The sequence below is a fragment of the Antechinus flavipes genome, chromosome 2, assembly GCF_016432865.1.
Source record: "Antechinus flavipes isolate AdamAnt ecotype Samford, QLD, Australia chromosome 2, AdamAnt_v2, whole genome shotgun sequence".
Lineage (NCBI taxonomy): Eukaryota > Metazoa > Chordata > Mammalia > Dasyuromorphia > Dasyuridae > Antechinus > Antechinus flavipes.
This window is the reverse complement of record NC_067399.1, coordinates 683,829,575-683,839,836: the sequence shown is the minus strand read 5'-3', so window position 1 is coordinate 683,839,836 and position 10,262 is coordinate 683,829,575. Positions and strand designations below refer to the sequence as shown.

The window sequence follows — 10,262 nt, the reverse complement described above, 5'->3', positions numbered from 1 at the left end:
GGCTCCTTGTCACCTACAATCTGCCCCGACCGGGGGGAGGCCCAGAATCTCAGCGTCTCTGAGCTGGAGACCAGAGGGGTCCCGGCTACTACAGGGGCCCCACCACCCCGGGAACCCCTGAACAGAACCTAGTCAGAGCGGCTGGCGAAGAATCCGGGCTCAGAGGGATGAGGGACAAGGCCAGGGGCACATGTCGACCCCCACCGCAGACCTTCAGGCAGGCTAAACTGGAAGCGGTCCTGTTGGCTGGAGGAGGAAGGACCGGGACCCCTCCCAGATGCCCTGTCAGCCCCCAGCTCCCCAGAGCAGCTTCCCGGGTGCCCAGTCCTGTGCTAAATGCCCAGGGCCTGCCCTCGGGAAGCCTCCATCTGAGGGCACTGGAGAAGGCAGCCTCTGTGCCCCCCCCAGGCCTTCCCATCCCTTCTGGTCCCCAGCCCCAATACCCCCTAGCAAGCGACCCCCCCCACGGGCCCCAGATGGCAGAATCTACTAGAGCACCCCGAGTGCCGCCAGGCCAGAGCTCCTCTTCCAGGGAAGGGGCCCGCAGTGGGACTGGGCTAGAACGGGAGAGCTCCGGACTCTGCCCCATCCTTGGCAGAGGACCATCCGCTCAGGGGGCACCCGCGGGACCCAGCGCCCGAGCCCGGCCCTCCCTTTGCAGGCCCCTCCTCCCATCCACACGGAGCCGGCCTGCTCTGGGGCAGGGGAAGGGCAGATGCTCCTCAGGGAGCCCCCAGCAGGCCCACCTCCTCCTGCTGCCCCCCCACGGACACGGGAGCCACGGCTGCGACTGACACACACATTTATTTGGGATCTTTGTACACTTAAACCAGTGAGAGTCGCCTGGCTCCAAGCACACATTTTTGGTCTGTAAAGTGACAACAGGAGGAGCCCCCCCAAGCCCGCCCGCCGCCTGCCCCCCTCCCCACCGGGCGGGCAGAGGCTGGAGTGGAAGACGGATCATGCGGGGCAGGGCAGCAGCAGGGGCGGGGGCCCGGGGCCCGCAGGCCGGGGAGGGCGTCCTCTTCAAAGCAGCAGCAGCAGCTTGCCGTGGCGGGCACCATGGTGGGCACCGTGGCGGCCGCGGCTCTAAGCTAACTTGGTATCTTGAGTCGGGAAGAATAAATACATTCAGAGCGGGGGAGTGCGGCCCTCCTCGCTGGGCGCCTCGGTCTCGCGTGTCGCCTCCGCCGGGCCGGGGCTCACTCACTTCCCTTTCCTGCAGTCAGAAGCCCACCCGATGCCCACCCCGGACAGGGGCATCCTCCAGGCCGTCGTGGGGAGCGTGGCAGGATGCTGGGACAACAGCTAGGCGCTCAGCTTCCGTCATCTGGGGGGAGGGGAAAAGTTAGTGGGTACACCCCCCCTCCTCTCCCGGCCCATCCCAGGGCCACAGCAGCTGGGTCCCAGCCAGGGCCTCTGCTCCCCGCCCCTGGAGCACACAGCAGCAATAATGGGAATAACCAGCCAAGCGTTTATGCGGCACCACTGTATGCCAGGCCCTCGGGGCTCCCCGGCCCCAGGCCCGGTCGTCAGGGGTGAGGTCCCCGGAAAGCGAGACTGCCAGCCCCACCCCCACGGATGGCTGGCAGGGCCTGCCCGGTCTGACTGCGGCGGCGACTGAAAGCGCCAGCAAAGGCCGGATCTCCCCAGAACCGGGAGCCCCGACCAAAGCCCCTTCCGGCCCCCCCACCCCGAGCTTTGAAGTCGTTCCCTGCTTTGCTGGGAACCCCAGAAGCAGATTAGGTCAAACCCAGTCAGCGCTGCTTGTGCCCATGAGTCTGACCCCCTCCCCAGAGCTTGGGGTTCCCAAGCTGGGAGATGGGGGCCGGCCCAGTGGCAGCAGGCAGAAGCTGGGGCAAAGAATGGGCCCAGTTGTCTCTGGGGAAGAGTCCCCAGGAGTGAGGGGAGCCCTCCCTTCCCCAGGGTCACCCCATCTTTCCCCTCCCTTCCCCGGGGTCACCCCATCTTTTGCCCCGACACTGCAGACCTGGATGAGGGAAGTACCCCCCGCCCCGTGCCCTCAGGGTCCTTCCCACTATTCCCCGGGCGCCTCCCGGCAGGACTTGTCCCTCAAGGGCAGGAGCTCCCTCCCAGCAGAGGGAAGAGACTCACCAGACCAACCCTCCTGGCTCCGGTCCCCTAAGAGCTGCCCCAGAGACCTCTGCAAGGCCTCGGCTCACGCCAGGCAGGCTCTGCTGCGGACGCCACTGACCAGAGGCACCCAGGCAGAGACGTGGAGGATGGGGGGGAGGCGGGCCAGGGGAGACAGCACCGACAGCTGGGGGTTATCCGAGCTCCTGACGGTGTGCCCAGCCTGAGGTGCCCCAGGCGGGCAGCACCGGGCACACGCCCTGGCGCCACCGAGCCCCCGAGGTGCCAGGTGGGCAGCACCGGGCACATGCCCCGGCGCCACCGAGCCCCCGAGGTGCCAGACGGGCAGCACCGGGCACACGCCCCGGCGCCACCGAGCCCCCGAGGTGCCAGACGGGCAGCACCAGGCACACCGAGCCCCCGAGGTGCCAGGTGGGCAGCACCGGGCACACGCCCCGGCACCACCGAGCCCCCGAGGTGCCTGGACAGCTGCAGTTCCAGCCTATCCCGGAGCCAAGCCCGGCTGGTGTCAGAGCCCTCTGGCAAGGGCCGCTCTGGGCCTAAGTCCCGTTCCTGCTTTTTCCTTCCTTTTGGCCGTGGCCGTGGCGAGGAAGAGGGCTACACTGGCGGGGCGTCTACACTGGCTAAGCAGCCTCCCCTTGTGGACGGCCTGCCTGGATCCCATGTAGGAGCCTCCAGCCCACCTTCCCCTGGTGCCCCTGCCACCCGGTGCCTGCCCCGTGGAGACCAGCACATTGTCTGCCCTGGTCTGGGCACCTTCCCTTGCCCTCGCGCCCCTGCCCGTGGGGCCCCGCTGGCCGTTCCGAGCCAGACTGGGGGCCAGGGACGCCCGGAGCCCACTACTCACGGCTTCCCCCGGGCATCGCTGGGGGCCCGACGGCGCCAGTCCGTGCCAAGGCACAGGAGGGGGGAGTGGGCCAGGCCGGGCCTCTTGGGAGCTCCCGAGACCGCCAAGCTGGACCCCGATCCCCCAGTGCTTGATGGGAGCCCAGGGGCCCTTGGGGAGTGCCCCTCCCCCACCTGCCCCTGACAGAACCTGCCCAGCCACGTGAAGCCACTGCTGGCACCGCCAGGTAGGACGAGGGCGGAGCCCGGGATGGGCCACGAGACCAAAACCACGGGATCTCCCGTGGAACCCGCTCCGTGCCCGGGCCGTGACCATGGGGCCCGACCCAGGGAGACTCCGAGCCAAGGCGAGCGCCCTGCCCCCGAGGGCTCTGCCAAGGTGGCCACGTGGCTCCCACGCCTCTGCTGACCACAAGTGTCTCCCCTGAGAGGCCCAGGGAGCCTGCGCGGGTGGGGAGTCTCCCTATGTGAGCAGCAGTCGCTCAGGACGGGCCCTCCAGGGGCCCCTCCCCTAAATGACTGCGGTGGGCCCCAGGACAGCCCCCTCCCCTAAATGACCGCACAGGCTCTAGGGACGGCCCCTTCTCTAAATGGCCACGCAGGCCCTCGGGACGGCCCCTTCTCTAAATGACCGCGGCGGGTCCCAGGACAGCCCCCTCCCCTAAATGACCGTGTAGGCCCTCAGGACAGCCCCTTCTCTAAATGACCGCAGTGGCCCCCAGGATGGCCCCTTCCCCTAAATGACCACGCAGGTCCTCCAGGGGCCCCTTCCCCTAAATGACCGCGCAGGTCCTCGGGACGGCCCCTTCCCCTAAATGACCGCACAGGCTCTAGGGACGGCCCCTTCTCTAAATGACCGTGCAGGCCCTCGGGACGGCCCCTTCCTCTAAATGACTGCGGCGGGCCCCAGGACAGCCCCCTCCCCTAAATGACCACGCAGGCCCTTGGGACAATCTCTTCTCTAAATGACCGCAGTGGGCCCCAGGACAGCCCCCTCCCCTAAATGACCGCACAGGCTCTAGGGACGGCCCCTTCCCCTAAATGACCCCGCAGACCTCAGGACGGCCCCTTCCCCTAAATGACCCCGCAGCCCTGGGGACGGCCCCTCCGGGGGCCCGGCCACACTCACCTGACCCCGGAGCCACAGCTACGTCTCGAACTGGCTTAGGAGCTCGCGGACCTCGGGGCTCAGGTGCTCGGCCGCCTTGGCGGCCTCGGTAATGGCTTTGCGGTACACGCCCTTCTTCTTGCGGTTAAACCTCAGTTTGAAGAACTCGGAGAACGGGGAGAGTTTGGAGAGGGAGAGGCAGGAGGTGGTGGGGGAGCCGAACCAGGCCACGCGCGCCTCGCGCCAGGAGGGCTGCCCGTCCTCCTTCTGGCCCAGGCTGAGGTCCAGCACGCGGGCCGGCCACCAGGGGCAGCCGGGGATCTTGCCCCAGACGATGTCGCCCACGGCCACGGTGCGGCCGTCCTCGGTGGCGCAGCGGGCCACGCTCTGCGCGTGCAGACGCACGGTCAGCGGCGGCACCGTCTTGCGCTCCTCGCGGGACGAGGAGGAGACGGAGGCGTCGTCGCCGGGCAGGAAGTCGCAGCCGCCGGGGGAGGCGGCGTCCGAGCTGGACTCGTCCAGGCTGTCGCTGCCCACCGAGAGGCTGGAGGAGTCGGCCTTCCTCTTGTAGTTCATGAGGAAGGCCAGGCCGTCGCGCCCGCCCTCGCCGAACGCGCCGAAGGGCTCCTCGTCCTCGCCCGAGCTTCCGGAGGAGAGCTCGGCCAGCCGCCGCCGCGGGGACTGGCCCACCAGGAAGGCGGCGGGGGCCTCGGGCTCGCGGCCCCCCAGCTGCTCCACCAGCTCGGCCTTGTAGATGGAGCCGCGGCCGCCGCGCGGCAGCCGGTGCGGCTTCAGGCGGATCTTGGGCGGCGGGGCGTCGCCCGCGGGCCGCGTCAGCTTCAGCTTGGGGATGGCGGCGGGCTGGCCGGCCTCGGGCGCCCGCTGGGGCCGGAAGGGCTGCAGCGAGCCGTGCTCCCGCGAGGGGATCTTCACCACCTCGCCCGTGCCCTGCGGCGTGCTGTAGGAGATCTTGATCACCGGGCTGCGCGGCACCGGCGCCGCGGTGCCCCGCTCCCGCTTGGCCCGCCGCGCCTCCCCCGCCAGCTCCTCCAGCTTGCGCGGCTCCTTCTCCGGCCCTCCCGGGCGCCGCCGCGGCTTGGCGCTGGGCCGGCCGGCCGGGCCCTCCTCGGGGTTCAGCGTGCTCTGGCACTTCTCGCAGAGCACGCGCCGCGGGCGCAGCCGGATGGTGCTCATGATCAGACGGCCCGGGTCGCGGTTGCGGGACAGCCGCCTCTTGGTGCGCTTGATCGTCCGTGGGGGGGGCTGGGGGACCCACTGGCTGTAGGTCTGCCGGAGCCACAGTGGGTGGGGGAAGGGGGCGCCCTCGAAATAGGGGGGGAAGGGCGGGGCACTGCCGGCGGGCAGGGGGGGCGCCGGGGGCGGGGCGGGTTCCGGGCCGTCGGCCGCCGCGGGGGGCTTCTCCTGAGGAGGCGGGGGCGGGAGGGCCGCTCCTTTTTCTTCCGGGGGCTCCTGGCGGGAGCAGCTATCCGACGGGGGCGCATCTCGCTTCGGCAAGGACAGCGGGAGACCCAGGAGCCCGGACCTGCAGGGGCCGAGAGAGAGGGACGCGAGGTGAGAGGGGCCGAGGACGTGGGCCAGGTGGGGGGCGGAGAGCCGGGCCGAGGCCAAAGGGAGGGGGGGCAGAGAGCCGGGGGGCAGAGAGCTGGGCCGAGGGGAGGGGGGGCGGAGAGCTGGGCCGAGGCCGAGGCCCGCAGCCCCTGGAGCATCCTCCACTCGGGCCCAAAAGGAAATTTCCTAAAGCCCAAGTGTGACCCCGTGCCCTCCCCCCACAACCCTCCAGGGCTCCCCACGGCCCCCAGACCCCGCATGGAGCCGCACACGTGGGGGGTTCGAGCCGAAGCCGGCCCAGCGCCCGGGGCCCACTTCCGGCCCTGCCGGACCCTACAGCAGCCCTGACAGGCCCGATTCGCCAGGGAGGAAGGCCCCGGTCGGGCTGGCAGCGGGCGCCCACGGACACCGACCCCCGGTTCTGGGGCCAAATCCAGCCAGCCCAGCTCTCCTCGCTGCCCCCGCAGCCCAGCCACTAGAGGGTTCGACGGACATGGAAGGTGCTGTCTGAGAGGGGCGTGGCCCCAGGAGAGAGAGTTCTCCCCGGGAGGGCAGGGGCCGGGCTGGCAGAGCTTAGGGGGCCAACCTGCCCGCCGCCTGCCCACGGAGAGGGGCAGAGCCCACTGAAGCACAAAAGGCAGGAGCTGCCCGCTGGCCCTGGGAACAAACCTGGCCCGGCTCTGTGCCCGTGCCCCTGGGGGTGTCCCGACCGGCTGAGCAGGGGCTCGGCCCTCCCCTCCTGCCCCTCCCCTGGCAGCACCAGAAATGCCCCGGACGCAGCCCCCAGACCCTGAGGCCCCAGGAGGCCTCCGAGAGCCCTCCCCCAGCAGAGTCCCAGCAGCCCCGTGGGCGGCCCCAGGGCGGCCAACCTGCCCCCGCCCAGCCCGGGCCTGGAGCCCCCAGGGCACCGACCTGACCACATGCGAGCCCTGGAGACGCGGCGGCTGTGGCAGTGGCAGCCTGGCCTCCCCCAGCCTCAGTTTGGCCCCCGCCAGTTCTGGGAGAAGCTGGCCTGCCACGTGCAGCCCGGGAGCCATTCCTGCAGAGGGGGCAGGCGAGGGCCGGGGGAGGGGGGGCACTGCAGAGCTGGCCCCTCCCCCTCAGCCTGACCCCTCCAAAGGAAGCAGGTGGAGCTGGAGGTGAGGGTGGGCGCTGACAACTGCCAGCAAAAGCTACCCCCCCCCCGGGGTTCAGGTGCCAGGCCCCCGACCCGGGGGAGGAACAAGGGGCAGCTTCTGTGGTTCTCGGCCCCTCCCATCTCCTGAACCCAGGCCCAGAAGCTGCCATGGGGGGAGGCCCCGCTCCGGGCCTTTGGTTTGGAAGCTGGTAATTAAGCGATAACGTCAGAGGGAACTGTCAGCTCATGGCTTCCCAGCAGCCGGGCCCCAGCATTTGAGGAAGGAGATTAAAGCTGAGGGCGCCCCTTCCACAAGGAGGCAGGTGACCCCCGGAAAGTGGGACTTGTGCCCGCGGCCGCCAGGGCCCAGGCAGGGAAGCCTCGCGGGGAGCCCGGGGCCAGGGGTGGAGGGCGGCCTGGGCTGCTCCCCGGGCCCCTGGGCCCTCTCGGGGCCCGGCCTCCTCCGGCAGCAGACACATCCCGGCCTCCTCCAAGCCTTCTCCCAGGGAGGCTTTGGGAACAAAGGGAGCTGCCGGAGCGAGTCCCCAGGCCCGGACCGTGGGAACCCCAGTGACCCGGGAAGGCCCGGGCAGGTCTCGGGCCGGTGTTCTCCCCGCCGCAGGCCCCCAGGCTCCTGCAGGCGGCCCGGGCCGCCCCTCCCCCAGCCACCGGGCCCCTGCCCCCGAGCGCTCCGCACAGGCCCCCGTGGATCCCCAGGCAGCGAGTGCCCGGCTGCCAGGCGGAGGGGAGGTCCCGGCCGGACCGGCCTGGCCCAGCTTCCCTTTAAAGCGGCTCTTAAAGAGAAAACGAAAGCGGCAGGAGCCGGAGGGGGAGGTCCTCACACCTCCCCACCCCCAGCTGCCCAGAAAGCCTCCTCCTTCACCTGACCGCCGGCCCAGCTGCTGCCCCGGCCCTGCCCCTCCCCCTCCGCGGGCGCTGCGCCCCCTCCCCGCCCAGCCGCGGACCGGCGCCCTCTCCCTGCCCAGCTGGCCCGGGGGCGGCGGGCGCCGAGCGGGGAGCCCCCTCCTTACTTTTTGGTGCAGTCCAGCAGGATGCCCGTGAAGCTCCGCTCGCCGCAGCTCAGGGTGACCACGAGCGTGTCCACGTTCACGATCTGCTCCACCCGCACCGGCAGCCGGCAGCCGACCCGCAGCTCCGGGGCGCCCGGCTCCATGCCGGCCGGCCGGGCTGCCCTGGCGCCTGGGGTCTCTCGGGCCGGCCCCGGAGCCGCCTCCTGCTCGGCCTCCGCCGCCGCCGCCGCCGACTCCGGGCCCAACTAGAGCGGGGGCCGGCGCGCTGACGCCATGGCTCCCCGTCGGCCGGCCGGACCCGGCGAGGGCTGGGGGCGCTGACGTCACAATGCTCCGCTCCCGGGAACGTTCCGCGATCGAATTCTGCAACAATTGGCCCCGGGTCAGGCCCGGGAAGGGGGGAGGCGCCCGAGCCGCGCCATCCCCCCCCTCCCGCCCCCCGCCCGGGCCGGGGAGGATGGGAAGGGGGCAGCCACCCCCGGGGGCGGGGGAGCGACCCAGCCGGGCCAACCGGGCGCCCCAGGACTAAGGAGAGGGGAGGACAGAAAGGAGAGGGAGGGGGAGGCTGCACGGGGCGGGGGCTCCGCTGCTGGGGGCGGGGACCCTTCAGCTTAATCGGGAAGAAAGGACGGAGGAGGGCCACCTGCAAGTCTCGCAGGGACACCGGCGCCACCCGGGCTCAGTTAGGTTGCTTGGGGGAGGGAGGACGCGACGGGGGTAGATGGCTCGACTCTAAAGGGGTAGCAGCCCCCGGAGGGTGGGTCGGTGGGTGCGGGCCGGCGACCTGGAGGGGGCGGGGCCGTAGCGCGGCGCCCCGAGCCTCTCCGCCCCCAGCACGCAGCAGCCGCAGCTCTTCGGCCCCTCCTCCCGCCAGGCCCCTCCCCCAGCAGCACCGGGATTGGGGGATGGGAATGATGAGGGGGCGCGTCTCGGCCGGCACCTCGCACCAGCGAGGGCCCGAGAACGCTCTCTGAGGCCGAGCCCGGGGCGACCCCCGAAGTCTGCCCCACCCCGCCCTTCTTAGCTGAGGTCCCGAAGCCTCGGGGCCAGAGCCCACCAGCCTCCCCCGCCAGTGGGTCGGGACCCTGGACCCAGAGCACAGACTGGGGGCATTCGGGAGGCCGCCGGCTCCGGGTCCAACGTATGGACCCAGGTGGAGCCAGAGGGGGGCCAGCCGTCCAGAGCCAGGGGGAGGCGCGAGCTGGGGGCAGCCGGCGAGGAGCCCCAGGCCCGAGGTCCCAGCACCCCACCCTACCCTACCCCCAACTTTCGGGGGCTAAGGTCAGGGCAGCGGCCGCCGCTCTTCTCGGGGCAAACATCCCCGCCCTGGCGCTGGGCCCGGCCCGGCCCGCCTCGCCCTTCCCGGGATTCAGGTTACCTGAAGCTCGGTCATCGGGGCCAGGGGCCCTTCCTGGGTCGGCCGGGGCTGCTGGGGCACACAGGAGGGATAGGGGAGGGGGGGGGGGAAGCTGCCTACCACCTTTCCTTCCTCCCCCTCCCCCCGATCCGTTCCCGGCCGCGGGACTAGGGGTCTGGAAATGGAGTCGCAGCCCCACTCCCCCGCCTGGCCGGGGCCCCGCTTCCCAGATGGCCTTCGATCCAAATCGGGGAGGGGGCAGCCTCCGAGCTCCCGGGCGACGGGGTCCAGGTGCTACTGGCTACACGCGGTGCCCGGAGGCGGGCCCGCTCTGGCCGCCCATGCCGGGGTCGGTCTCCCCCCTCCCCCCCAGGCTAGGACGTCAGACTCACCGGGCGCCGGCTGCCGCAGCTTCTTTCAGCAGGCCCAAGGGTGGGGGGCGGCCGTAGCCCAGGGAGGGGAGCGAGGGGGGAGGTTTCACCCGAACGCCGAGCGGCCTGTCCCAGCCGGGAGGCAAGCCCTGAAGGCCGCGCCTAGCGCTGCGGGGTGGGGTGGGGCGGGGCGGGGCTGCGTTACCTGAGCGCCACGGGTCACACGGCCGACCGACGGCCGGGGCCAGGGCTCGGGGGCAGGGCTCGGGTGGGGGGGAGCCTTCCGTCGTATCGGGGCAGAAAGGGTTACACTGTAAAGCTCTCGTGTCGGCACGCCCCCTAGTGGCGGGAGAGGGGCTGCAGCCCCAGGCGCGGGGGTGGGGGGTGCGCGGGCGGGGGCCCGGAGAGGCGGGTACTGGGTTGGGCGAGGGAGAGTGGCACCCCGGCTGGCTCCTTCCGGCAGCGTCTCCACGCCTGGCGCGGGGCCGGCCTGACCGATGTGCCCCCGCCTCCCGGCAGCTCCCGGGCGCTCCCGACCCCAGCCCGGCCTGAGCGAGGAGCTCCTGGGGAGCCTGAGCTGACCCTGGGCCAATAGTCGGCTCCCCTGGCCGCCTCCCAGCTCCCTCTGCAGCACCTGGAGCAGGGATCGCCCCCACCAGGCACTCAGTAATCTCGCCTCAGTTTCCTCTTCTGGAAAGGAAGAGAACTCGTGACCACGGGGCTGCTGGTCCGTTGGGGCTGGGGGCGG

General features: G+C 71.5%; 2 protein-coding genes across 4 annotated transcripts; one reads left to right on the top strand and one right to left on the bottom strand.

Moving 5' to 3' along the window:
• Nucleotides 1-785: 785 nt before the first annotated feature.
• Nucleotides 786-9,940, bottom strand: PWWP2B (PWWP domain containing 2B). 3 transcript variants are annotated; one of them, XM_051982789.1, is made up of 4 exons: nt 9,536-9,940; nt 7,787-8,149; nt 4,091-5,612; nt 786-1,330 (listed from the first exon to the last, which is right to left on the bottom strand). In XM_051982789.1, exons 2-3 carry the CDS (start codon nt 7,927-7,929, stop codon nt 4,109-4,111), a joined length of 1,647 nt encoding a protein of 548 aa, XP_051838749.1. In that variant the 5' UTR covers nt 7,930-8,149; nt 9,536-9,940; the 3' UTR covers nt 786-1,330; nt 4,091-4,108. The 3 variants fall into 3 exon arrangements, with proteins under 3 accessions (XP_051838749.1, XP_051838751.1, XP_051838750.1); XM_051982791.1 differs by lacking the exon at nt 9,536-9,940 and adding an exon at nt 9,165-9,502; XM_051982790.1 differs by lacking the exon at nt 9,536-9,940 and adding an exon at nt 8,430-9,121.
• On the top strand, nt 1,241-4,084 carry LOC127547025 (putative protein TPRXL). Its single transcript, XM_051973881.1, has 5 exons — nt 1,241-1,288; nt 1,500-1,901; nt 2,317-2,383; nt 2,436-2,480; nt 2,520-4,084. Exons 1-5 carry the CDS (start codon nt 1,241-1,243, stop codon nt 3,143-3,145), a joined length of 1,188 nt encoding a protein of 395 aa, XP_051829841.1. The 3' UTR covers nt 3,146-4,084.
• Nucleotides 9,941-10,262: the final 322 nt, after the last annotated feature.